General features: G+C 51.5%; 2 protein-coding genes across 8 annotated transcripts in view; both read left to right on the forward strand.

The window, feature by feature from the left end:
• The window catches only part of FLNB (filamin B), a 143,084-nt gene extending 126,804 nt beyond the window's left edge, over window positions 1–16,280 (forward strand). For all 6 annotated transcript variants that reach the window (XM_053897889.1, XM_053897890.1, XM_053897891.1 and 3 more), the window contains 6 exons: window positions 93–208; window positions 4,382–4,514; window positions 5,935–6,111; window positions 10,791–11,009; window positions 12,178–12,381; window positions 14,658–16,280. In XM_053897889.1, coding sequence (XP_053753864.1) covers window positions 93–208; window positions 4,382–4,514; window positions 5,935–6,111; window positions 10,791–11,009; window positions 12,178–12,381; window positions 14,658–14,845 — 1,037 coding nt within the window. In that variant the 3' untranslated portion in view covers window positions 14,846–16,280. The remainder of the gene's footprint in view (window positions 1–92; window positions 209–4,381; window positions 4,515–5,934; window positions 6,112–10,790; window positions 11,010–12,177; window positions 12,382–14,657) is intronic.
• A 5,389-nt stretch (window positions 16,281–21,669) lies between these two features.
• LOC109279091 (protein ATP6V1FNB) lies at window positions 21,670–27,203 on the forward strand. Of its 2 annotated transcripts, XM_053897716.1 has the most exons (3): window positions 21,670–22,776; window positions 22,881–24,136; window positions 26,476–27,203. In XM_053897716.1, the coding sequence occupies exons 2-3, from the start codon at window positions 23,629–23,631 to the stop codon at window positions 26,598–26,600; spliced, it is 633 nt and encodes a 210-aa protein (XP_053753691.1). In that variant the 5' UTR covers window positions 21,670–22,776; window positions 22,881–23,628; the 3' UTR covers window positions 26,601–27,203. The 2 variants fall into 2 exon arrangements, with proteins under 2 accessions (XP_053753691.1, XP_019325501.2); XM_019469956.2 differs by having other exon boundaries at window positions 21,670–24,136.
• Window positions 27,204–27,286: the final 83 nt, after the last annotated feature.

Below are 27,286 nucleotides of genomic sequence, written 5' to 3' on the forward strand. Positions count from 1 at the left end.
AAGACATTTCAGTCCTAGCAAAGAAGCAAGAGACTGCTCTGGAACCACCTTCGCAGAATCTCTGAAATGATGGGACTGTCCTGTCCCCACAGGTAACTACGAGGTATCCATCAAGTTCAACGATGAGCACATCCCCGAAAGTCCCTACCTGGTGCCAGTCATCGCGCCGTCCGACGACGCCCGCCGCCTCACTGTTCTGAGCCTTCAGGTGAGACGCAAGGAAGCATCCATCTCATTGGCCACAGGCCGACCAGTGAAGCCCTGGACTCCGGAGGCCGCTTCAATCCCCTCAGTCAAGGGCCCATCCCGGTTTGACCGCACATGCTGCCAACTTATAGGGGAGATTTCCCATGGCAGAGTCAGCCCCCGCCCCCACACTGAGGACAGGAGACAGTTGGGGCAAGTGAACACAGAGCCACAGTCAACGAACACCTCAGCGTTTGAGAACAAGTTTGTTTTTTAAATAGTTATTCAAGAGAAACAAAGGAGGCCTGTTAATAATTGGTTAAGCGATAAGGAGGGCTTTCAAACAGAACAAACACAAGACTAACAGTCCATTGATGTTTTGCCTACTATTTTTGGCTTCCTTTTTGTCAAGTAAGTCAATTGTGATTGATTTTACTATGGTGATTTATTTATAAGTGTGCAAGGCACTGTGTAAGAACTTCATCAGTATTACCTTGTTCAATCCTTGCAACAGCCTGGTCAGTAGGTTTCTCTTGACCCCATTTTAAAGATGGAAAAGCCAAGGTATAGATTGGTTATGGCTACCAGGAGCCAGCTAATATGAGGCAGAGTGAGGTCTCTGTGGCTCCAGAACCTGTGGTTTTAACGGTGGCCTCCTTAATCCCCACCCTGGCACAGTAGCATGTGATTACTGTCTTAAATAGGCTCTTGAATTCAAGGATGCATTAGAGCCGGCAACCAAACTAAGAACCACTAGAGATGCCTTTGGGTCTTTGCTCAGGACATTGAAAAATAACTAGGTGTCTGCATCAGGAGTAAGCAATTCGGTTGAGGAATAACACCACAATCCCAAAATCTGATTTTTGGTTAAGGGGCTTTCCAACTAGCTTTCAGCTACCCCCGGTTCTTAAAAATACTGAATGAAAACCCAGTCCTGTATCTCAGGTTGGTGATGTCATCGGATCTATTTCCATGCATTTGGTTTACATTTCAGATTCTGACCTTACCCTGAGGAGAATTGGAATTGCTAGTTGTTCGAAATATCAGGGAACCCAGACTGACCCCCAAACAAAAATCACGGTCCACAGATTGAAGAGGCCTCATCTGGAGCATACCAAGGGTGCTAGCTGGTCACTGTGGTGTAGATGTTTTTCTTGTGTTTCATTTAAAGGCTTCTTAACAGAAGTTCCTTTTGTGGCCGACTTAACTAAAACCTATGGAGGGAGATAAACCCAGCATTTGTTGAGGGCAAAGAACCGCCCTCATGCATCTCGAAGATTTCTTTCAGATCTTCTGAGGTGTTTATCTCTCTCTTGAGGATTTAGCGGCAAATGGATTCAGGTAATGTATATGGTTCTGTTTCCAAAAACCTGGTTTGGAGAAATCTTCTCCAGAAAACTTTTCTGTAGAGTCCTCTCAACACAATTAGGTCATAAATATTTGAGTAAGTGTGCAGCAGGCTGTGTATCCGTCAGGCGTTTGTAACTAGCTGCTACGGTAGAAGGGACGAGTGTCAGCTTGTCCTGTTTTTCCTGGGTCACTTGGTGCTGAGTGATACGTAAATTATTTATCGGAGATTTGCTCGAGGCCTGCAGGCCCACATCTGGTGCTGGTTAGGAAAAGAGAGGCATGTATTGTTTTGTCCTGCTTTTAAGACTTTTTAGAAAATTGGAGTCGGCTGACATTTTGTGGAGGAAGGGTTGATGGGCTGGGGGCAATCTGGTGATCAAAGATTCCTTAATTTTGGGTGCAGTCCTCGCTCCCCAGTCTGTAAGCTCTGGCACAGCACAGTGTAATAGGATGTTCTACAACAATGGAAATGTCTCACATCTCCCCTGTGCAATGTGGTAGCCACTGGCCACATGTGGCTATTGAGCACTTGAAGTGTTGCTAGTGTAACTGAGGAACCAAATCTTTAACTTTATTTAATTTAACTGATTTAAATGTAAAAATATATAGTCACATGTGACTAGTGACTACCAAATTAGGCAGTGCAATTTCAGTGCCTTGTTACAGAGATGTGGTCCCGGGTCAGCAGCCTTGGCATTGCCTGGGAATTTATTTATTTATTTGTTTGTTTATTTTTAATTTTTTTTTTTAATATTTACTTACTTTTGAGAGGGAGAGAGAGAGAGAGACACAGAGAGACAGAGCGAGAGCAGGGGAGGGGCAGAGAGAGAAGGAGACACAGAATCCGAAGCAGACTCCAGGCTCTGAGCTGTCAGCACAAAGCCCGATGCGGGGCTCAAACCCACAAACCGTGAGATCATGACCTGAGCCAAAGTCGGACACTCAACCGACTGAGCCACCCAGGCGCCCCTCGCTTGGGAAATTTATTAAAATCCTAGAATCTCAAGGCGCCTGGGTGGCTCAGTCCATCAAGTGTCTGACTCTTGATTTCAGCTCAGGTCATGATCTCAGTTTGTGAGTTCAAGCCCTGCATTGGGCTCTGTGCTAATAGCAAGGAACCTGCTTGGGATCCTCTCTCTTCCTCTCTCGCTCTCTCAAAATAAATAAACTTAAAAAAAAAGACATTTATGAAAAAAGGAAAGACAAATGGTACCATTCAGCAGTCTAAGTTTTGAAAACTACCCTGGGGGCACCTGGGTAACTCAGTCAGTTAAGTGTCCAACTCTTGATTTCTGCTCAGGTCACGATCTCATGGTTCATGAGCTCAAGTCCCAAGTTGGGCTCTGTGCTAAAAGCGAGAAGCCTGCATGGGATTCTCTCTCTCCCTCTCTCTTTGCTCCTCCCTGCCTCTTGTTCTCTTTCTCTCTCTCTCTCTCTCTCAAAAAAAAAAAAAAAAAAAAGAATCCTAGACTCTCAGGCTGTCCTCAGACCCCCAGACCTACTGGATCAGAATCTGTATTTTAACAAGACCCCCCCAAGTTCTTCAATCACACAGTGAGGAGTGGCTGTCCAATCAAGTTTATATCAAAACTGCTAACTTGTAAAATTTTGCAGTTCAGGACTGGCCAATCTTAAAATATCTTAAGCATATGGGACACCTGGGTGGCTCAGTCGGTTGAGCATCCGACTCTTGATCTCAGCTCAGGTCTTGATCTCAGGGTAGTGAGTTCAAGCCCCACACAGGGCTCTGCACTGGGCGTGGAGCCTGCTTTAAAAATATGTATCTGTATCTTAATCATCTAGATCTCTAATCCCTTCCTCCCAGAGAGTGGAGGGGGAAACTTACCCAGTGAAGAGTGAAAGCTATCCTTTTCCCTATTGTGTTTTCAGCGGGGTACAGACAACTTCTAAATGCTTATTAATATTTAACGATTTTTTAGTCTTTCTGTGTACAGGTCGGGCCCTGTGCTGAGTGCTTCAAATGCATAACTTTATTTCATCCTCACAGTAGCTCTCTGGTATATATTTGGTTATTGTGCCCATTTTACAGATGAGGAAACCAAGACTCAAAGGTTAAACAACTTACGTAGCCAGGAAGTGGTAGTCACCTAGGTCCTGCTGATTCTTAACCATATATAGCCCTTTACAAGTTTGTTAAATGTTGTCTCCATTCCTACCCTTGAGATAAAAAAGAGCAATGATGTAAAACTTTGTTCATGTTGGTGACTACATGGTTTTGTCAGCTGCCAGGCTCCTCTTAAAAGGGGGCCCTTGGGGCATCACTTAAGTGTCTATTTTGGCTCAGGTCATGATCTCACCTTTCATGAGTTGAGGCTCTGCGTGGGTAGTGTGGGGCCTGCTTGGGATTCTTTCTCTCTCCCTCTTTCTCTGCCCCTCCCCCACTTGTGTGCGCATGTTCACAAGCTCGCTCATGAGCTCTCTCTCTCTGTGAAAATAAATAAACTTTAAAAAGGTAGGGTGGGGGGGATGGGACTTCCTTTTTGACCTGGAAGACACTGGGTTTTCTGGTTGTCCAGGTCTTGTTTGGGATGCAGAAACTATATAGTTTTGTTAACCAGATGACTGAGTCTCCGAATCAAGTAACTGTTTCTTCCAGCACGAATCAAGGCGCTAGACCACCCCACTGAGTGTCTCTACTCTCTTCTATTTAAAACCAGAAGCGTGCAACAAGCCACCTGCTCTTCTGTCGTCACATGTTATAAGGATAAACCTTCTGGGCCTATTTGCATGAGAACTGTCCCCTGGAGTCCCGGGTCGGGTCAGTGTATGCCACCAAAGGCCAAACACCAAAGGCCGTAACTTGTTTAATGTATTAAATTCTCAGGAATCGGGATTAAAAGTTAACCAGCCAGCCTCCTTTGCTATAAGGTTGAATGGGGCGAAAGGCAAGATTGATGCAAAGGTGCACAGCCCGTCAGGAGCCGTGGAGGAGTGTCATGTGTCTGAGCTCGAGCCAGGTAAGCCAGAGGCAGGGCGTGCAGGTCCTGGCATCTGCACCTCCCCAAGGCACATTTCTACAAACGTGCTCCCCAGCAGAGGACTAATGAGCCTCACGGAGGCCAGCCAGCCTTCAGATTCCCTTCTGTTGTTGTTGCCAGGCGTTGTTTACAAATCAGGGTATAAACATTTGCCAGGGACAGGGAGATGCTTTGGGATCTAGCCTTCCATTTCTTTTTTCTAAACAAATACTGCTTTATTTTCGGTTGTTTTTCAGATTCCTTTCACATTACATTCAATTGTGATTTTTTTCTCATATTTTAACAAAATCTTACAGATTTTTATTACTTTATTGACCTTATGACATGAGTAAGTACCATTTGATCTCACTTTACTCCGAGGGAAAAGTGCATTGAGGTTCATCCCTAAATTTAAATTTCAAAGAATCTGTGTCTCTAGTATGCTTAATAGCATAAGATTTTCCTGCCTGCTCCCTTGATGTACAGAATTCTCTGACATAATCAATGTTAACTAGCCGTTTTGCCAGGGAACATGTATTAAGTGTGAGAGACTTGGCAAGACGGTAAGGCATGATGCCTGCCCTCGAAGAGGGGCTCAGAATGGACTGGGGACCTGGCCAGAAGCCTGCAGTGCCCTGGAGAGGACCCCAGGTGGTCACCAATGCCACAGGAGAACCAAGAACCAAATGGCAAAAATGATCAGGGCAGGAGAGAAAAATAGTTTCTGTTGGTGAGGCCCAGAGGGCTTCTCAGAGGAAGTGACAGTGAATGTGGGCCCCGAAGCTTGAGGAGGAACCCTGTGATCACTGCCTTTATTGGGCATTTGCTGTGTGCCCTGCCACATGTACAGTGAAGGTAGACATCTGGAGAGTTGGGGGGAGAACAGGTCTGCCTCCCAGGTGGGAGGGCTTCATGGAGGAAGGGGTGTTCAGGCGGTGCATGGCGGATGGATATTCTCCGTGTCCATTTCAGTTGACAGATTATTTTGCCACATGCCGTGACCCAAACACACGGTGAAAAACCTGGCTGTTGCCCTGGCGGGGGGCACCTGCTAGCTTAGAGCTTAATTCAGAAGCATTAATGCCGGTTGGAACCAACTTTTTTCCCCTTCAAGCGGCCAAGTAGAGCAACTCTGTGACAAGTGAGCTTTTCATAAAGCAATCTCCTGAGACAGACACCAGAGAGGATGAAACCTAGAATTGGAGATTTGGATGCATTTCCCAAAGGGTTGACAAGGGACACAGAAATAGGCCCCCATCTGGTTTTGAAATGCAACATACTGGGTGCCAGGCTTCCAGTAGAGCTGTTGTCTTATGGTTTAAAATTCACCATCTCAGGCTGGCCTTCCATCCATCGTCCTCACCTCGCGTGGTAGTGTTTGCGTCCTCGGCTTTACCCTGTGCTTTGCTCGCTCTCCTAGATAAGTATGCCGTTCGCTTCATCCCCCACGAGAATGGCATCCACACGATCGATGTCAAGTTCAACGGGAGCCACGTGGTTGGAAGCCCCTTCAAAGTGCGCGTCGGGGAGCCTGGACAGGCGGGGAACCCTGCCCTGGTGTCTGCCTATGGCGCGGGGCTCGAGGGGGGCACCACAGGTAACACACTACCTCCGCCTCTCGTCTCTGATTGAGCCAGCGGGCGCTCATCAAGCTTCGGGAAGCCTTCTCCACACTCTCCTCAGGGAAGCTGCAGTAATGTGCACTTGGGGCCCTTGCTCTCCAGGGTTGTTTTGGGACGTGTGGTTTGGCCCACAATAAGTCCGGAGCAAGGCCTTGATGACCGTGTTATCAACCTCATTACTGTTTGCTATGCTTTGCCTGTCTTCCTTGGCCTTGTGCCTTGACTTCAGGGCCGGGACACTGATCATGATGGATTGCAGCACCCCATCTTTTCCTTTTGAGGGTTTCTTTGCCTGCACCGAACTCAGTGTGTGTAATGGGCCTCCTGGGAGGTCTCCTACCATTGGTTCCATCACACAGTCCCTGGGCTCCCAGAAACAACCTTGAATCGACAGTAGGACCTGTCATAGCCGCCTCCTTTTAATTTCCGGTCCTAACAGAGAAGGAGAAAAGATGGTGGCAGAGCTCTAGAGCTCTTTGGGCTTGTTACGATTTGTTTTTAGTCTTTGCCATGGACGGAACACGTTTGACTGTGGAAGAGACAGGCAGCTAAGACATATGGAAACGGGACTGGCTCCGTCTCCTTGCTTCTCCCTCCCTCCATATAGAACAAAAGGAAACACCACTGGCAGTTCTGGGGAGGACCTTCTGACATCCTCATGCTTGGTCGCTTGGTTGCTTAGCTGGTTCATTTGTTAAGAAGGTAGCATATCGTTTTGCTTCTATTTTACAGAAACAATCTTGTTGCACATATTGTACAACATTTTTCGCCTGACATCTTTTGTTTTTTAATGTTTATTTATCTTTGAGAGAGACAGAGTGCGAGTGGGGGAGGGGCAGAGAGAGAGGGAGACACAGAATCCGAAGCAGGCTCCAGGCTCCGAGCTGTCAGCACAGGGCCTGATGCGGGGCTTGAACTCACGTACAGTGAGATCATGACCTGAGCTGAAATCGGATGCTTAACCGACTGAGCCACCTGGGTGTCCCTCACTTGACATCTTAAAGAACTTTCTATGTCAAAACACAGATCTACCCACCTTGTAATGGTTGCAGTTAGTGTTCATACCATGAACCTACAGGTGGGCATTGGGTGGGTCACTGGTATGGAGTGCCAGCATGGGGAGCTTATCCAGTCACACTTCTCTGCAGGACATGTCCGTAGACACAGACTCACTGGGACACAGTTTGCACTAGGTGTTACTTTTTTTTTTTCATGTTTTTATTTTTGAGAGTGCGTGAACAGGGGAGGGGCAGACAGAGGATTTGGAGCGGGCTCTGTGCTGACAGCAGAGAGCCTGATGCAGCGTTTGAATTAAAAAACCATGAGATCATGACCTGAGCTGAAGTTGGACGCTTAACCGACTAGAGCCACCCAGGCACCCCTGCACTGGGTATTACTTTGGGCCTTTGGAAGGCAGCCCAGTCCCAGGCTTGAGTCCCTCATGTGTATGCATTTTGATCTAGTCTCCCCCGATGCTGCGAGGGGGTTAGAGCAGACCTGCCTCCCACTGGGCAACGGGATGAGTGGCTGTAGTTACCTGGCATCCAGCCCTAGGGAGCCAGTGTCTTAAGTGGCCAAGGGGCCCTGCCCAGGTGCAGGAGTGACTGACGGGCTGGCATGCCACCCCAGAACTCTGGTCAAAGCAGTAGCCTCGGCAGAACCACCCACAGGGGTGGTGTAAGTGCTTCTGGACTCCCCAGGCCCATCCAGTCTGCCTCCACACTGAACTCTGGGCCAGCAGCTTGCCCCTTATAGGAGGCATGGTAACACTTCACCCTAAGCCATTACATTTTACAGATGAGGAAAGTGAGGCTCAGAAACGTTGAGTCACTCCCTAAGCTTACTTAGCTGAAAGAGCACAGGACCAGGAATCAGTCCAGGTCCATGACTCAAAGCCTATGCCCTTAACCCCGGTGCTTTGCTGCCTCTCTCAGTGGCTGGCTCGCTCAGAGGTAGTGACTGCACCTGTGGCCCAATTTGTGGGGTATCCTAAACCAGGACCCCTGTTCTCCCAGCTGCCCTGGAACGTTTCCCGGGCAGTAGTGCAGGCGTTTGGTCCCCGGCAAACCACACACCATTAAAGACTATGTGGGGCCCTCCTGGCCTTTGGAACCATGCATGCCTTGGTCCAGGTCCCACAGCAGCCACTGAGGTCTCCTGCAGCTGCCAGCAGCCACCTCACCCTCCTGCTGGGTCACACCTGCTGCGCTCGGGCCTCTCCTGCTTCCTCTTGGCTGTTCGCATGCCTTCTCGGGAGCTTGGGTTTCAGGCTGTGCTTTGCAAGCGCTAGATGCCACTGAGAGAAGGGGCCCGTCTTGCAGGGAAACTCCCAGCCAGGAGGGAGAGGTACAGAGCAGGCCTGTTTTGAACCCTGTGTAAATATTGCTCTTGTCAAGGGGAGGGCGTCTTGTTTTTCTAGCCCTCCTGCTCCCAAGCCTTTTCCCAAATATCCATCCCAAGATTACACAGCTGTAGTGTGCATGGAATGAAAAGGTATCTATGCTTGGCTGCTAGAGGGCCTGGCATCCTGACCTTCAGAAAAAAGCAAACTCTCTGTGTTTTTATGGGTAGGCTTGCTGTATCTCTTGGCGTGAGCTTGAAATGGCCCATTCTGCAGGTTTTGGAGCAGGGGAATGTGATGAATTTGGGGTGGGACTTTCTGTTGCAGAGGAGTTGAGAGGTCAAGAGTTAGACCAGGGAGTTCTAGACACTCCGGATTGGGAGAGCAGCCTGAAAGGCTCCAGCATCAGCAGGGTGCACGAGGGGGATCGGAAGAGCCCCCTTCCCTCCCCGGACCCCTCGCCCACCTTCACGATGGAGTAGCGCTGCAGTAAACATGCACTGAACTCACAAGAACTCAGCCGTGCATCTGCGGGGTTGGGGGGGAGGACTGCTATGCCCGAGACGTTTGGGGTACGTATTGGTTCTAGCTGGAGGCAGTGGACAGAGGGACTCCTGCGTGTGGATTTTCTTTCTCCTGACTTCTCTCAGGCAAGTGCCTTAGGTCCAGGCTGGGCAGATCTTGTGTTTACATCCCAGCTCTGCAATTCCCCAGCCGTGTGACTTGGCGCAAGAGATTTGACCTCACCGAATCTCACTTCCTTCCTGTAAAATGGGATTAATGAAGGAGCCTGCCTGATAGGTTGTTCCAGGTAGCTCTTGCCCTGCGATTCCTTAGTTGCCTTTTCCCACCTCAGCTCCCCTGTCTTTCCGAGCCCTCACAGCCAGGATTCACGGATCTTTCTCAGGAACCGAGCAACTTGTTAAAATCGGTGGGGCTTCACTACAGCCAGGTCTTTTCATCTTTACTTCAAAAATATCTTTCCTTATCATTGCCTTGCAGCTACTTCCTGGAAATGCCGTCCCCTTGTTGATCAACACCCCTTCCTTCCCCGCAAAGCCTCGCTCTGCAGCTGCTGCATGAGAGGCTTCTTGGCTCTACAGTTCAGAAATAAGGTTGAGATAGTTGGGGGCGGGGGGGTTGCGCCTGGGACAGGAGCCTCAGGAGCTTCCAGAAGCAGCTGGGTTTGTGTGTTTGGGGGTTGCATGATAGCAGCGCCTTTGTTTTATTGATAGCCAGAACAATAATTCTTTCTCTGGCTTAGGAGCTATAATTAAACCAAAATAGTTCCCAGCTGGGGTGGCATCTAGGGCTCTGGAAAAAGCAATGCCTGGCAAAAGGATGCTGTACCAGGGATGGCCCATAGAGGGCGATGTAGCCAGCAGCCCTCACCCACCACCTCCTCCCCTCTCTGGACTGCAAAGGGCCTGCTGGAGTGGGGACTTTTGCAGGGCATTGGGCTCAGGCAGGAATGCCAGCATGGTCACTGGTCGGCTCAGGTCTTCTTTCATCACAAGGCAGGATGTCTGTGCAGGAGGTCCCCCAGCCAGTCAAGAGGCTCCAGAGCCACACGGGCTGGTTTGCAGCGCTGACTGGCAAGTGCCTGAACCTCCCTGAGTCCCTGTCATTTGTCAAACAGGAATCACTGGGCACCTAACATGATGCTTAGTATGAGATCTGGAGCCTGAGTGGTGCAAGTGTAGCTCAGTTAGCGGGAGCTGCTGGTTTTGGCCCTGTTCTTGTTGCTGGTGTTCGTGGCAAAGTGGGGGGCTGGCAGATCCTAGCAGCTGCCCCGGTCTTCAGCATGGAGCCTGGGGCAAGGATCCTGCCGGAGAAGAAGGAGATGCTGGGCCTGCTCAGCTTCTCCAGTCCACGCAGAGGAGAGAGGAAAGGTCAGAGGGGCCCACGCATCCCCCACCCACTGGAGGCAGGGCTGGGCCCTGGCAGCTGAAACAGTGCTTCAGACCCACAAGGATGGCTCGGGCTTCTTGCTCTCAGCCACTGCTCGTGACCAGAGGAGAGAACAGGGTGTCCTGGCTGTTGGTGCTAGTGGGCGAAATGTCAGCCACACTCTTGCCTCCGCCTTGGAAAGGGAGTTACCGCCCCCAGGGCCTGAGGCCCTCCGTGTCAGGAGCTCAGAGCTAGTACCAGGGGTTTCCCTGCCACTCGCCCCCCTTGTCCCCCCCCCCCCCGCCCCCGTGAGGGAACCTATGTGTGTCCCCACCACTGCTTCTCTGCCCCTGGGAAAGCTCTGCACACCACACCCCCTCATCCCTCCAAACCAGTAAGACATTCCCTTTTCCTTTCTCCCAGGTATCCAGTCTGAATTTTTCATCAACACCACCCGAGCAGGGCCAGGGACATTATCTGTCACCATTGAAGGACCCTCCAAGGTTAAAATGGATTGCCAGGAAACCCCAGAAGGGTACAAAGTCATGTACACCCCCATGGCTCCTGGAAACTACCTGATTGGTGTCAAATATGGCGGGCCCAACCACATTGTGGGCAGTCCTTTCAAGGCCAAGGTGACAGGTAACAAGCAAACAGCTTTGAAGTTACTCTTTTTCTCTGTGGAGCTTGTCTTGTCAGATTGTCAACAGAGTTACTTGATACTAGAAACTTTGGGTAATTTTAGATACGTTGAATCTAACGTTGACTCTTGAATATAAAGAAATGATAGGACACATTCAGGGGGGTAAACACCTTTAGAAGCCCGTGGGGTAGGTACTGGCGTCAGCCTGCTACAAAATAAGTTGGCAGAGTAGGAGTGTAGAAGTTGAAAAATCATATTTTCTGTTTTTGACAGAAAAGAAATATTTACATATTTGAAATCTTCGAGACCTGAAAAATTCCTTTATTTCTTTTACTTTTATTTATTTAAAAAAAAATTTTTTTTAATGATTGTTTATTTTTGAGAAAGAGAGAGAGGGCGTGAACGTGGGAGGGGCAGAGAGAGGGAGACACAGAATTTGAAGCAGGCTCCAGGCTCTGAGCCGTCAGCACAGAGCCCGACATGGGGTTTGAACTCACGAGCCATGAGATCATGACCTGAGCCGAAGTTGGATGCTTAACCGACTGAGCCACCCAGGTGCCTCATCTAACCTTTATCTTTAAAATAATCAAAGGTTTTATTAAGTTTATAAAAATGTGGTCCTTCAGAACGCTAGAAAAAATACGAGTCAAAACCACCCTACAGCCCAGGGCCCAAGGTAATCACCGTAAATGTTGCGGTAAATCCCTTCTGCGTGTCTCTACTTGGTTCACGGTTATAGGCATAGTATAGATTCATTGCAGAAAAATTAGAAGATTCGGATAGAAAAATCATCCTCTCACACGCAGAGAGAACCATTTTTGGTATTTTGTTATATGTTCTCCCCAGCGGGTAATGTTGCTTTCACATTGCTTATACATAGAGTATTTTATATCTATATAAATGGAAAGAAGTGAATCCTGCCGGGTGGCAGGAGGCTATGTGGGAGGAATTTCTGGGATTTGGAGGACACTGTGGGTGTGAGATGGGGAAATGGTGATGTTTAGATTCAGGTGTTGGGGTGAGATGAGGACGTGGTGGCTTTTGGATCCAGCTGTTGGGGTGCGTGGACTTTCCTGGGGCTTCTGCCTGGGGTGCTCACCTCTTCCAGCTGAGAGGACCCACTTGCTCTGGCCGTTCACTTCTCCCTCCCTCCCTTCCACGTCCTAGGCCAGCGTCTGGTCAGCCCTGGCTCAGCCAACGAGACCTCATCTATTCTGGTGGAGTCGGTGACCAGGTCATCCACAGAGACCTGCTATAGCGCCATCCCCAAGGCCTCCTCGGACGCCAGCAAGGTGACCTCCAAGGGGGCAGGGCTCTCGAAGGCCTTTGTGGGCCAGAAGAGCTCCTTCTTGGTGGACTGCAGCAAAGCCGGTAGGTAGCCCGGTCCCGCTCAAGGGTCGGGGTGGAGGCAGGCCAGGCACCCTGTGCTGACTTGGGTCTTCCCTGCAGTGCCCACCTACCCCTGCCACCCAGCCACTTGGAAGTAACCTTGTTCATCACCCCATTGTCCTGCACTTAGTGTTTTTAAATGATTTTCCTCTCTGTTGCCTCTTGATTCTTTCAGATGCTCTCAAGATAGACAGGAAGGGTGGCATTATCCCCATTACAGATGGGCAAACTGAATCAATGATCTGGCTCCTTCTGTGCCGATAATTGCTTTAACTGCAGTTTGAACTTGGATATTTATTTGGGTGTCAGTGATTAGTTGCCTGAGTTCTGGCTTCTAGCACATCTGGGCTGGAAACTTGGCTCTACTACTCCCTCCTCCCTCCTCCCTCCTCCCTCCTCCCTCCTCCCTTCCTCCTCCCTCTCTCCTTCCCTCCCTCCCTTCTTCCTTCCTCCCTCTCTCCCTCCCTCCCTCCCCTTCCCTCCTCCCTCTCTTCCTCCCTTCCTCCTCCCTCCCTTTCTCCCTCTTTCTCTCCCTCCCTTCCCTCCTCCCTCTCTCCCTCCCTTCCTCCCTTCTTCCTCCCTCTCTTCCTCCCTCTCTTCCTCCCTCTCTTCCTCCCTCTCTCCCTCCCTCTCTTCCTCCCTCTCTCCCTCCCTCTCTTCCTCCCTCTCTCCCTCCCTCTCTCCCTCCCTCTCTTCCTCCCTCTCTCCCTCCCTCCCTTCTTCCTTCCTTCCTCCCTCTCTCCCTCCCTCCCTCCCTTCTTCCTTCCTTCCTCCCTCTCTCCCTCCCTCCCTCCCTTCTTCCTTCCTTCCTCCTCTCTCCCTCCCTCCTTCCTTCTTCCCTCTCTCCCTCTCTCCCTCCCTCCCTCCCTCTCTCCCTCTCTCCCTCCCTCCCTTCCTCCCTCCCTCCCTCCCTTCCTTCCTTCCTCCCTCCCTTCCTTCCTTCCTCCCTCCCTCCCTCCCTTCCTTCCTCCCTCTTTCCCTCCCTCCCTTCCTTCCTCCCTCCCTCCCTTCCTTCATCCCTCCCTCCCTCCTTCCCTTCCTTCCTTCCCCCCTCTCTCCCTCCTTCCCTTCCTTGTTCCCTCTCTCCCTCCCTCCCTTCTTCCTTCCTCCCTCTTTCCCTCCCTCCCTTCCTCTTCCCTCTCTCCCTCCCTTCCTCCCTCTTTCCCTCCCTCCCTTCCCTCCTCCCTCTCTCCCTCCCTTCCTCCCTTCTTCCTCCCTCTCTCCCTCCCTTCCTCCCTTCTTCCTCCCTCTCTCCCTCCCTTCCTCCTCCCTCCCTTCCTCTCTCTTTCCCTCCCTCCCTTCCCTCCTCCCTCTCTCCCTCCCTTCCTCCCTTCTTCCTCCCTCTCTCCCTCCCTCTCTTCCTCCCTCTCTCCCTCCCTCTCTTCCTCCCTCTCTCCCTCCCTCCCTTCTTCCTTCCTTCCTCCCTCTCTCCCTCCCTCCCTTCCTTCCTCCCTCTCTGCCTCTTTCCCTCCCTCCCTTCCTTCCTCCCTCTCTCCCTCCCTCCCTTCTTCCTCCCTCTCTCCCTCCCTCCCTCCCTTCCTTCCTCCCTCTTTCCCTCCCTCCCTTCCTTCCTCCCTCCCTTCCTTCCTCCCTCCCTCCCTCCTTCCCTTCCTTCCTTCCTCCCTCCCTCCCTCCCTTCCTTCCTCCCTCTCTCCCTCTCTCCCTCTCTCCCTCCTTCCCTTCCTTGTTCCCTCTCTCCCTCCCTCCCTTCCTTCCTTGCTCCCTCTCTCCCTCCCTCCTTCCTTCCCTTCCTTCCTCCCTCTCTCCTTCCTTCCTTCCTTCCTTCCTTCCTTCCTTCCTTCCTTCCCCAAATTTAGCCATGTGATCCCGGAAAAGTTTAGAAGTCTCTTTCTAAAAGTCAGTTTCTTATTATTTAAAATGGGAGTAATAAAGGCACCTTCCTTAAGTTTTTTATGAGAATAAATGAGATCAGAGTAGCCATCACTTCTGTAGCCCTTGCTACAAGCTAAGGGCTTCACATCTAACTACTGTAAACCTCACAACAAGCCCATGGGGTAGGTGCTAGCATCTGTTTACAGATGGGCAAGCTAAGGCAGAGAGAGGTAAAGTTCCACATCCAAGGTCACCCAGCTAGGAAGTCACCCAGCTGGGCAGGATTTGAACCCAGGCCATTGTGCTCTATGAATTTATGCTCATAATTGCCACTGGTACCTTTCCTTTGGCTCCCATATCCCCTCCCCTTCCTCTGCCTTCTGTGATGCATCCTGACAGAGTAACCACCTTTCGCTGCCTCCCAGGTTCCAACATGCTGCTGATTGGTGTCCATGGACCAACCACCCCCTGCGAAGAGGTCTCCATGAAGCATGTGGGCAACCAACAATACAATGTCACATACGTTGTCAAGGAGAAGGGGGATTATGTTCTGGCCGTGAAGTGGGGAGAGGAACACATCCCCGGCAGCCCCTTCCACGTCACAGTGCCTTAAAACAGTTCTCATCAAATCCTGGGAGGAGTTCTGGTGGTTGCTTTTGTTGCTTGTTTGTAACTTGTTTTATACAAAGTTTCCTCCAGCCTGTTTGTGGGTCTGAACCCCCATCCTGAAAAAAGTGCCTTCAGAAATAAGTCCTAGACTTGACTCCTTAGGGACGTGTTGGGGAATTTTAAGAAATGCAAACTCATTCAATGGGCTGAGAAGATTTCCATGTACACTCGGTTCAAATCGGACCTCTTGGGGGCACAGATCACCCGCAAGACTGACGTTTCTGGAAAATGAAATTGGCTTGCCAGTTTGTGACACAAAATGAAACGAGACTGGTGGGGAGGGACGAGGGGAAAGAGGCGACCTAGCGTAGGCTGTCATTTAGAAAAGAAGACTTAAAACCAGCTTCATCTCTCCCAGTGCCCGTGTCACATACAAGGCTCTTAGGCAGATGCCATCGTTTCAGCACTCTTCACCTCCACCCCCACGCCCATCCGTGGCCTTTCCACACTTGGCCAAGGGCAGCGAGTGCGCTGGCCTCAATGCTTCCTCGTGCCTCTCCTCCCATTATGCTGAGTGTTTATTTTCCTGCAAAGTTGTAACATGTGCCCATCTTGGCAGCCACGTTTTTGCTTTTGTCTTTAAAGGCCACTAAAGTCGCTGGGTCCAAGGAAACTCTGCAGTGGCTTAACCACACACTCCAGCTGTTTGTCAGTCTGATGAGTCTTGCCAACACGTTGGAAATTACCACAGGTGGGTCACTGTGTCAGCGCCCTCAGATACAGAGGCCTGTCACAGGACACGACACTCCCCACCCACCTCCAGTCAACCCTGGGATCACTTCTGGAAAATAATTATAGAAGGAAAGAATGAAACTCCTGCTGACCTTTGCGGGGGAGATGGGAAGGGCGGTGGTGGCTCCTCGGTGGTCTTTCACCATTGGGCAGAAATAGGACAGCTACGCAGCTCTCGGTGGCTTTGTATTCATTTTGGCCCTGATCACATCCGAGGCTGTTTAGACAGCATTGTGCAGGTGCAAAGCTCCAAAAATGGGGTGTAAGGCATTTTGCACCCCTTCCTGCAGATCTGAGCTGGTTTTGGAATAAAGTTAAAGCGTTTGGGGAACACTGCCTGACTTCAGGGCCCGGATGGGTGGTGTGGTCTGGGCAGGCAGACTTTGTTGATTTGGTCCTAAGGAAGTGGCTGCTGTTGTCACAAGTGCCTCCGTGGGTGGGACAGGGAGCGAGGTGGGGGACAGTCACCAGGATGTAGCAGCTGGGGGCAAGTGTTGGCAATAGCCCCCCTGTTAGAAACCAGAGGAGCCTGAAGCCTAATGTGAAAGGGCCACAGGTTTTGGAAACTGGGATGTGGAAGCAAAACTGGAATCAAAAGCCAACTGTAAATTGTATCTTATAACTTATTAAATGTTTGCTCTGTCAGGCTTCCTTAGTGTTCTTGGAGGGTGGTGTTTCTGAATAAAAGGTTTGAGTCTCTGACCAGCTCTTGCCAACCCCTGGTGGAAAGGACACAGATTAACAACTTGTTTCAACGTGCCTTTTTGTAAAGGTGTATCTATTTATTTTGGTGGGGTTGGGGGGGGGGGCGCATGGAAGTTGGGGAGGGGTAGAGAGAGCAAGAGAGAGAATCCCAAGCAGGCTCCATGCTGTCGGCGCAGAGCCCAATGCGGGGCTTGAACTCACAAGGGGGAGATCTGGGAGATCGTGACCTGAGCCGAGATCAAGAGTCGGACACTTAACCAGCTGAGCCACCCAGGCGCCCCAAGCCTTGCCTCTTTTTGCAGGGGGTGGCTTGCTTCTTTGTGAGCCCTGCTGGGAATATCTCATCAGGAGAGGCCAGACAGACAGGCTGGGCCTGGCAGTGAGGGCACTGGGGAAGGGGCACACTGGGTCTCGACACCAACACAGCCTCTAGGAAAGAAAGCCTTTTTCCTGATGACACGAGAAAACCGTCATCTCAGGGATTTCACTCAAACAAGAAGCTCTGTCATCTGTTGTCCCGACTGCCCTTGGACAAAAGGGTTTGTGTTTGGTGTTAGTGTCTTCCTCTCCCTGCTGCTTCTGCTAGGAGGAGCTTGTGCCTGACTTTATGCCTGGGATACCTAGCCCCTGACCTCCTGCTCACCCTCACGGCACTCCTGTGACACCACTTTACAGTGTGGATACCAGCTCTGGTGCTGTATGGACATGTTCGTGGTGTCAAGGCTCATGTGGGGCTCACCCTAGGCCCTGGCCTTTCTCTCCCCAGTGTGGGAGCCCCACCTCCCTGGTTATACCTCTGGGAGCAGGAACACAGAAGGAATGGCACCAGGAGCCCCCAGATAAGCCCCTGGAAGACCCTGCTCGGCCCCCCAGCCTTCCATTGGGGGTGAGGAGTGAAGGGAAAAGCAGGGAAGGAACACTGGATCCTTTGGTGGGTTTCTTCCTGCTGATGAAGTTTTGTGGTGATGGGCTTGTGGGATCCGGAGCCGACGGCCAAGAGAGAATTCTTGAAGACATCTTTGGTGCAAAAAGGCGATTTTATTAAAGCATGGAGACAGGACCCATGGGTAGAAAGAGCTGCACTGGGGTTGTGATGCGTAACTCATTATATACCCTCAGGTTGGGAGGGGGTCAGGGACAGAGTATGTCTCTAAGGAATTCTGGAAGGAAGGTTTCCAGGACCTTGAGGGGCTAGCAGTTGCTTCGGAAATACCATTTATTGCCATTTAATAAAACCTCAGTCATGAGACTCTTCAGATGTATACTGGGGGCCATAAGCTTGGAGTATGATTGCCAGCATATATCTTGGGGCAGTTGAGATAAAGGAAGTAGTCTTACAGGATCCTCGGGGTTGGGATAATGTTAAGCTAAGATTCTCTTTCGCTCCTGGCATAGTGTCATCATCCAGCTGAGCTCCTAGAGGAAGGTCACTCTACCATCTCAAGGAACTGTCAGTGGGCTGCAGGCAGTAAGGGAATTTAGTTTTTCATTTGCCTTGGTTTCCCACATCACCATGGCAAGCACTTAAACCCCTTTCCTTTGTTCTTGGGTAGCCAGGAGTGTCTGAGGAATATCACACATATTCCACCGGGGGCAGCAGGGTGGGGGGGCAGAACTGTATTTTGCTCTCAGCTTGCCCCCAAGCTCCCTCATCACTGGCACCTCATTTTTGACCAGGACGGAGGCCTGTTTCCCTCTGAGAGGTGGGAGGAAGGTTGGAGGAAAGGTCTTCTTTTGCCTCTCCTTTTGGAGGGGGCGCCCTTATCTGTGGGCCTGTGTTGGGAATAACTGCTCCCGAACTCCCACGGGGGTGGTGGGCTTTGGGGGTTGTCCAGACTCTGCCTAGTGATGCTGACCTTACCCGCAGAGGAGCACAGGGGGACAGACGGTGAAGTCCGGCTGGTTTCTGCTGGGGAGGCAGCATTTATATGTTAACTGCTGAACTTTGGCATCAGGTGGAGTTTGAACACTGGCTCAGCCATTCAGTGGCTGTGTGGCCTTGGGGAGGTTGCCTCCCCTTTCATTGTGAGGATCACGTGAAATCTCACTGGGGGCTGTGAGTCTTCGCTACTGCTCTCTGTGACCAACTCCTCATACAAGGCCGCACCTGGTGCTGCCCCGGCGGGTCCCACCCATTACATCCCACACAACTCACGTGCTGTGCACCTCTCTGTTGGTCAATGGCCAGAGCCACAGGGCACTCTTATTGCACCTGGACTTGCTGCCGTGGCAACGGGCTGTTGTTTGTGCAAACGCCTCGATGACTTTGAAACTCGACCTCGAACAGGTACCGGGCCCTTTCTGACTTTCACCTGTTGATTCTGCCCCTTTCCTGTCAGGAGCTGACTGGGCCGTCAGTCTTTAGTGGTTAGAGCAGACAGCACTGACAGTTGACCTGCAGAAACCTCAACCCAGTGAAGGCCTTGTCCCCTTCTCAGCCCCGATGCCTGCCTCTTCCTCATCCACTTTCCCCTGGCAACCCTTGGCAGCCCTCCTCAAGCCTCCTCTCCCTGCTGCCAAAAAGGAAACATTTTATTAACATGTCTGTTTCCAATACACTTATGGGCACGTGGGCCCTTAACCGTATGTCTGGTCTTAAGACTTCAAAGGGGCCTTGAAAGCCACCTCTCGATGAGTTTGGTGTAAAATGAGTCAGGATTTAATTTCCCCGAAAAATTGCACAGCCTTAAAAATTAGCAGAATAAACGTAAATGGCAAAATGAGGGCTTGATCCTTGTCGCCCCCTCACACACACACCCAAGTTTGTACTTTAAAATGGGGAACAAACTCATTAAGTGCTCTTTGGGCTTAATGCTCAGCATGATGGAAGCAAGGTCTAGGAGAGGAATGGAATCTTTTCAAATCCCCATTAACTTGGAGGGGGAAGGGGCTTTGTAATCAGGGCATTTCACTAATGAAAACTCTCTCCCAGAAAGAAGCACATCTTGTTTGGCTAAATTTTTTCCTCCTCACAATAGCAAATCATAACTTGAAGAGGGAGTAAAAATGTCCTATCGCTCAAGGCAAGCCCGAATTGGATGTTTTCGCTCCAGCTTTGTCCTAAGGATGCTGACCAAACATGGTGGGAGGAATCTCTTAAACAAAGGGATCCTTTTTGCTTTGTGATAAGTCTTTTGTCTGGGTCCCTGAGCCCACAGGGGACCAACTCACATGCAAGGAATTTAGGGTGGCCCACCCCACGCCCCTTCTCTCTCCCTCAAGAGCTCTCCAAAGCAGGCAGGCAGGAGATAGGGGATTTACGAGCCTGGCCTGTGGCTCACACCCAAGGGTGTTACGTGTTTCAGACTTGCTTATCTCCCCAAGGACAAAGCTCAAAGATGAAAGAGTCTTGGAGCCTTGTACTGACCACATAACTCCCTCTGCCATAACCACCGCCTTCCCAAGACATCAGGATGCCTCTCCCAGTCGCCACTGACGTTCTTAGAGCAAAGCTGATGCTGAACGCTGGTGGGGTGGTCCCTGAGAAAGAGGAAATCTTGGAAGCAGCGCCATGCCCCGGAAATGCCAGCCTCCGGCATTGGGCGTTGTGGCAGCAGAGTATCCTGGTGTGTGAGAAACACTCAGAAAGCAGTGGGTCAGGTGCTGCAGGTTCAAGTCCAGACACCAATCCCAGGTCTGCGGCTTACTGGCTCAGACACCAGCTGGCTCTTAATCTCCCCAAATATCCCAAACTTCTTTATAGTCCTCATTTCACAGCTGGGAAAACTGAGGCACAGAGAGCAGTCTAGATAGCCTTACCATTTCTTGCCCTGCAGACTGGGAGACCCAATCTGGAACATTCTTCCTCTACTCTTTGCCTGGCCAATTCACATTCATAGTTCAGATCTCAAAGGGCACCTCCTCCAAGAAACCTCTCTGTCTCAGTGCCCTCATCCGTACAATGGGAAAGTAGAAAACTTCCTTTCTAAGATTAACCTCCAGAAAGATCTCCCAGTACAACCATCCTCCAACTGACAGGCCAAATCCTTCCCCACCCAGAGCTGCTGGAAGAGGAGCTGCCTGAGTGTGTTGGGGAGACTCGGCTCCCCCAGGCAAAGTGAAAGGGGTACCTCAATGAGGGGAAAGGGGCTCATGGGGAATTTGTTAAGCATGGTGGTTCAAAGCTTGGCCAGCAGGTTCAAATCCCACCCTGCCCTGACCTCTAGCAGATCATTTACTCTCAAAGAACTCACAGCCTCTGTTTTCTCTCCAGTGAAATGGGGTAATAGAACCTACCCCATACAGTGTTCTGAGGCAGGCAGGGTGACTCGCACCCTGAGGGTTAACTGACAAAATGAATGTAAAGAACATATTAGTGTCTAGTACATGATAAGAATTCATAAAATTACTACTACTGGTGAAAGGTGTTCAAGAGGGTTCTTCTGTGCAGAGAGCTTAAATCCAGGAGGGGCTACTTTAAGGACACAAGTAAGTACAAATAGGAGAGGCACTTGGCCTGGGGACAGAGCCCAGCACTGGAAAGTGGGTTGGGAGTCATCAGTGGGAGTGGATGGCATGGCCAATGGCAGCACTAGGAGCAGAGGGGGTCTTTGGTGGCCTGGGATAGTGGTCAGAAAGGTGAGAGGAGAACTATGTGAGTCGGGTGCACCAGGGAGGGCCCCCGCTCACCTCCCAGCCTCCCCTGGTTTCCAGGCTTCAGTGACCCTTCTCCCTTAGCAGAGTCCTAGACCAGAGGCCCGTCTGGGGCTGCCCCCACACCTTCCCAGAGGTTACTGGATGGGTTTGAATGAGTAAATCTAGAGAAAATAAAGTGTAATTAAGTAACACTAATCCTAGGCACCAAGTCTTATGATTATCCCCCTTTTTTACAGGGGCATTTCCCAGGGCTCAGAGAGGTTATGTGACCTGTGCAACACCACACAGGTAGTAATGGTCAAGGCCATGATAAAACCCAGAAAGCCTGAATCTAGGAGGCCATGAAGCCGTGCTGTGCATGCAAGGGCCTGGCTAGCAGGTGGGCACTGTCTTTGTGGGCGAATGGCTGTCCTTGAATCCATTGGAAGGAAGTACTTTAGAGTCTCCTTTATACCCTTCCACCCCCCACTACCCTCTAGGGGGTGACTGTCCACCCGCTGCACAGCCCCTGTCTTGCCAGAGCCTGTTGTCAAGAATAGCCGCTCCGACTGTCGTCACTGTGGTGACCGCCAGGGGTCGCCTCGGACACGCGAACTGCGGCTGGGGAGACAACCCTGTGGTCTGGAAGGCACCGGGTCTAGGAAGCCAGGAAGGGGCACACCCACCTCTGCCCCGTCCTCCCACCCCACCCCACCCCGCAATTCCTCTGACTTTCCTCCCTCTGTCCTTCCCGCGCACGCCGCAGGGCAACAGAACCAATGTGAAGTCTGCCTATTCCTCCTTTCCTTGAGCACTTTTTCTGAGCACCAACTGTATACCAGACAGTACCCCTAGAGGTGCTCTGGAGGTAACAGATGCAGGGTTGAGCAGGACAGGACACAGAAAGCACAAGCTCTGTGAGGGAGGGACATTTTGTCAGCTTTGTTCACTTGCAGCTTCTGGCACACAGAAACGCCTTCAGTACTGAAAGCACGGTTGGTGTTTACGGCCTGTTCAGACACCTTTGATTAAAAAGGTGATTGCACAATTAACTGATGACTGTTGTGAATGCTCCAGAGGAGATATGCCAGGCTCAGGCTGTCCTACTTAATCAGCTGGCTCTTAATCTTCCCAAATGCCACAAACTTCTTCATTGCCCTCGATTTACCCCTGGGAAGACTGAGGGACAGAGGACAGTCTAGACAGCCGAACGCTTTCTTACTTTGGGGGAGTCCCAGCCTGCAACATTCTGCCCCTAGTCTTTGGTTACCTCGTGTTCACGGTTCAGGTCTCCAGCAAAGGGCACCTCCTCCAGGAAGCCTTCCCTGATCGTCTTCCCAACTCCCTGCTCCCCTGGTTATGAGTCTGTCTCCCCTGCTGACTGCGAAACCCTGAGGACGGGAAGCAAGTGGACTCTGTTCCTCCTCATCTACCTTTAGTACCTGGCTCTGCCTGGCAACAGGGTCAAGAGCAAATGAATGTTGGTTGAATGAATAAATGAGAGCATACTGAGCAGAGTGGAAAGGTGAGTGGCCCTGGGGCATTATGGGTAACATCCTTCTCACCGGTACTCATGTCTGCAGCACGCTGGTAGGAGAGGCAGAGCGTGTGAGGATCCTGGAGGCTGACTTTATGGTGCTGCGGGGTGACTGGCGGGTCCTCCTCTGCCCGTGCCCCGCTCCCTGTGCCTCTCGCATGATGCTGTCACATTCTATGGCAGAATTTTGTGTCTGTCTCAAATGGGTGTGGGTTTTGGAGTCAATTCATTTGGAGTGCAACCAGATGAACGTTGCTGAGCCTCAGTTTCCTCATCTGCAAAAGTGATGGAAGAGAGCCTGCCAGGAAGTCACTGTGAGGATTCCAGTGAGTGGGATCACTGGGTAACGCCTCCAGCCCACGGCCCGGCACAGAGTAGGCGCCTGCACACCCCAGCGGTGCACCCTAGGGCTGGCACGTTGTTTCTGCAGGCCTCCACCCCCCATCTGGAAAGGAGGTTAACGAGAGCTCCAGCAACTGAAGAACATGGTTTAAGGCAGACAGAACTCAGCCCAGCAGCTGGCACCTAGCAGGTACTTGTGAAACAAGTACCTTGTTAAACAGCAGGTGACATTCATGGAGCGCTTCCTCCAGGCAGGCACCGTCCCAAGTTCTTACACCCCGGTCTAATGCTTTTCTCTTAATACTAAAAGTAATTCCCGCTGTCATTCCGATGTTCAAATGATGCCAGGAAGCTATCAAGTGTCAGAGCTGTGCCTGAGGAGCTGGGGTCCAGAGTTTCCATGGCAACCCCCCGGCCAAATGTCCAGAGCTTCCTGAGGGTGGACACTGGGCCTTCTTTGGACCTCCTTGGGTGCCTGTGCATAGTAGGTGTGCTGAATAGAATAGAGCCTATGGTACCCCGTGCAGCTCCCGGGGACCCTCTGGGTATGAGGGGGAAAGAGTCCTCTGGGGTAGAATACAGCCTCCTGCCAGGCACCCTGGGTAGGTTGTGGCCAGCCTCTGCTCCCTTTCCCAGCCTGGTCTGTCCTATTGCTGGTGAGTGGCCCTAGTCCCCCTCCCCTGACGTGGCCCAGCCCCTCCTCTCCAGCCTTGGCAACCCAGCCCTCATTGGCTGCACGTATCCTTGGAGATGGACACCAGCAGAGCAAACACAGGCCTAAGAAGGGCTATGGGGCAGAATGGTTCCTCCCTCTCCTCTCCTTCCCCCTCACTGCCATGAGGGATCTGTGCACCACCCAGAACCAAGCCTGCTGGCAAGAGTGCATCCGGAAGGAGGCCGCAGCCCGGGTCGCCTGGAAGATCCACTATGGCCACAAGTACCTAAAGGGGGGGCCCACGCCCAGGAAGCGGGTCCAGCGGGCCCCCTTCGGCTCAGCCTTGGCTGCCACCAGCTCCCCTGAGAGCAAGGAGGTACAGGTCAGGTGGCCAGAGTCCAAGGGGGTCAGGGATCAGCTGTCTGGGGGAGGGGGTGTCCAGGGCCCGTCGCCCAAGGGAAACAAAGTCTGGGAGGCCCAAAGAGCAACTCAAGGGCCGTCAGTCCAGCCCAAGCCAGAGGGCCTAGAAATGAGGCAGGTTCCCCCCAGGACCCTGCAGTTGTTCTTCCAAGGCCTCTCTCACGATGGCCAAGGCCGGGCCTTGTACCTCCGGGAGCGGCATCGCCAGAAGCCTGAGGAGAAGTTTCTGTACCCGATCCTGTCATCCTGGGAGTACGGCTGGCACGTGGGTAAGGGCCACCACCATCTTGCCACTCCAGGCCTTTGTAGGCAGGCCCGGTCTTCCTCCCCAGCCCTGTCCTTCCTCACCCCTCACAAGCACAAGCACGTCCCTCTGGCTCCCCCTTCTCCCAGAAGGCCACACGCCTTCACACCTCCTGACCTTTGCACATTTTCATCTCTCCACCTGGAATGTGCCTCCTGCCTCTTCCTCTGCTGGCTAACTTTCACATGTCACCTCCTCCAGGAAGTCCTCTGAAACCCTCCAGGCAGATTTGAGTGCGCCCTTGCACTTCTACAGCTTTTTGAGCCTATAAAAGCACCAGGCCCGCTGAGTCGCCATTCCTTGAGTATCCAGCTGGCCTAATGAGCCCTGTGGGTTCCAGGACTTCTTAGTTAATTTTATTAATGCCCTGCCAGCTCCCATCTTGGGGGAGCTGTGATGGTGGAACGAATAAACAAATGAATAAATGTGGACTAGGAAATGAGGCCTTGGTTTGGAATCAGGAAGTACAAGTCCAAATCCTGGTCCTTCACCTGAGAGTTGTGTGAGCTCAAGCAAGAACTTTAACATCTCTGGGCCTTAGTTTCCAAATCTGAAAAATGGGAATACACCAGTACCTCCTTCCTATGTCACAGAGTTTTGGGGAAATCAAACGGGAAAGCACCTTGAACAGAAATTTTCCTCACAGAAGCCCCATGAGGTGGGTACAGGGCAGACATTCATTCATTCAATATGTGATCCTTTCTTTCGGGACAGCCCAGGCAGGGAGATCTGGAGTCACTGAATCCCAGCTCTGCCCCAAAATGAGCTAGGGAATGAACAAGCATGAAAGAGTGACTCAGTTTGAAATTAGGAGGCCCAGGTTTGGATTCTGGTTTGTTCATTCATTCATTTATTCATTCAGTCATTCAGCAAAGGTTTAGTGAGCACCTGAATATGTGAGGCACTTTTTGTCCCTGAGGATATGTCAGAGAACGTGAGTGTTGAGGCTATACAAAGAGTGGGGACTGAGGGGGCTCCTGTGGTAGACAGGTGGTCAGGGAAGGCCTGCTGGGAGGGGTTTGAACAGAGTTCTAAGGCATTTTATTCCATCAGATTCTTCTGAGTAGGGGCCTGACCCTCTGGGCCCACAGAGTGAGTCTCAGCTTAGACACCACATGGGTCCTCTCTGCTCCTCCTCTCTTCCTCCAGCCCACAGATTTATGCCCTCTGCCTGTGAAGCCACTGCCAGGCATAGAGCCACCAGATGGAGCAAATTATAAACTACAGGATGCCCGGTTATTTGAGTTTCAGGCAAACAGTAATGTTTTAGCAGAAGCATGTCTTAGATACGGCATGGAACATACCTCTACTGAAAAATTATTCATCATTTATCTGAAACTCAAATGTAACTGACCATCCTGTACTTTATCCAGCAACCTAAACATCAGAGCCAGGGGTTCTGGATGGTTCTGGATGCCCCCTGTGTACTAGGGCAGTGCTAGGTTCAGGGCAAAGACAGGAAGACTGTTTGCCTCCATAGTGGTTGTGGTCAAGGTCCCAGATAGTTGCTCCTAGAATCTCTGGAACATTCTGTAAGCTTCTGGCCTCATGCCCCTAACCCAACCAGTTGGGGGACGGATGAGGAATAATGACCGAACTTGTGCTGAGCATCTCTCCCCACTCCCCAGCCCAGTTACAGACAGGAGCTGCGTCATCCTGGGGGTGGAAACAGCTTGGGGAAGAGGAGTTGAAGACATTGTCTGGGCCCCAGTGGGTCAACCCCGAATGCCCTTTTACACACAGAAAGTATCCTTCTAGCGCCTGGCGCATAGGAAGTGTTCAACAAATGGTAACTGGTATTCTCCTTGTCCCTGTCCTTCTCCTTCTTAATTCAGCAGATAGGACCTGCAGCCTGTGGGCATTTGGGGAGCTAGTGCAGCCTTGGCCAGGACCCTGGGGGTTCTTACTCTGAAGTGCTGGGATGGATGGGCTATCACTAGACTAAAGGGAGAAATGTGATGAAGGGTAAGTAAGCTGGGGGTAGGGATGGGGTCAAACGAGTTAACAATCACAACGACCTGAGAGCCACCCATCAGGGCAGATCCTGGGCAGGATCTTGAGGCTCCCACGCTATGCCAGGTGTGGCATATAGGTACCAGACCCTGAGAAGGAATGGGAGAGCTAAGGCAGGGATCTGGGAGCGCAAGGGGCAGCCACTACTCCTAACTGTACACAAGTATTTCACTATTTTAACCCAAGCAGTCGTGGCAGGGGGTCCCTGCTGACTCTCCGCCCTTTGGGTTGGGCTAGGGCTGGTGGGAGGAACGGCGGCCCCCCCTCAGGCAGGCCTTTGCTGTGTTCCAGGGGACACAGGTGCCATGAAGGACACCAGGGCTCCGACTTATGCCAGGCGCCAGCCCATCACAAAGACCTTTTACATCAAAAGCGGTGTCTTCCATTTTCCACGGCGAACAGACCAGCTAATGTGAACTCGCTGGGGGTTCAGAAGCTGCTCCTGCTTCTTCCTATCGTCTGTGTGGACCCTGCCGAGCAGAGATGCTGCCAGCCCCAGCCACCCTCCCTCTGTTGTGTCCAGCCCTGTCTCCTGTCTACCTTGGGCACCCCTCCGGGATTCACGGTGGCCCACCTGCTGCCTCTTGTATGTCCTCAGAGAATCAGCTCCTTGCAGAGCCCCCAAACCCTCCATCACCAGCAACGTGTAGGGTGCTAGCTGCTCTCCTGGGGGGAAACAGTGGGGTCTCCCACGTGCTCCAGCAGCAGAGTGGTGGGGGTGGGGGTGGGGGGGGCAGGGGAGGGGCTCACTAAGATCTTATTATGGTGCTAAGTGGAGGAGGGGACTCTCTCCCAGTCTTTACTTGCTCTTCATTTTATCAAAGGGACCCACAGCAGAATTGCTTGGTCCCTGTGTATCCCACAGTTTAGGGAAGAAGTGGTTTCCATGTTGACTTGCTGTTTCTCTCACCACCCACCCCACAAAGAGCCTGCATGGGTCAGGTTTGCTTTGCTGCTGTAACAAACAGCCACTACATCCCACTTGCTTTAACCAGTAAAGATATATTTCTTACAACACAGTGCAGTCTGATGTTCAACCGGCCACCTGCCACACACGGATCTGGGGATCCAGGCCTGTCCCATAAGGTGGCTCTGCCATCTC

Source organism: Panthera pardus, unplaced genomic scaffold (assembly GCF_024362965.1).
Source record: "Panthera pardus isolate Hobbes unplaced genomic scaffold, ASM2436296v1 HiC_scaffold_8, whole genome shotgun sequence".
Classification (NCBI taxonomy): Eukaryota; Metazoa; Chordata; class Mammalia; order Carnivora; family Felidae; genus Panthera; species Panthera pardus.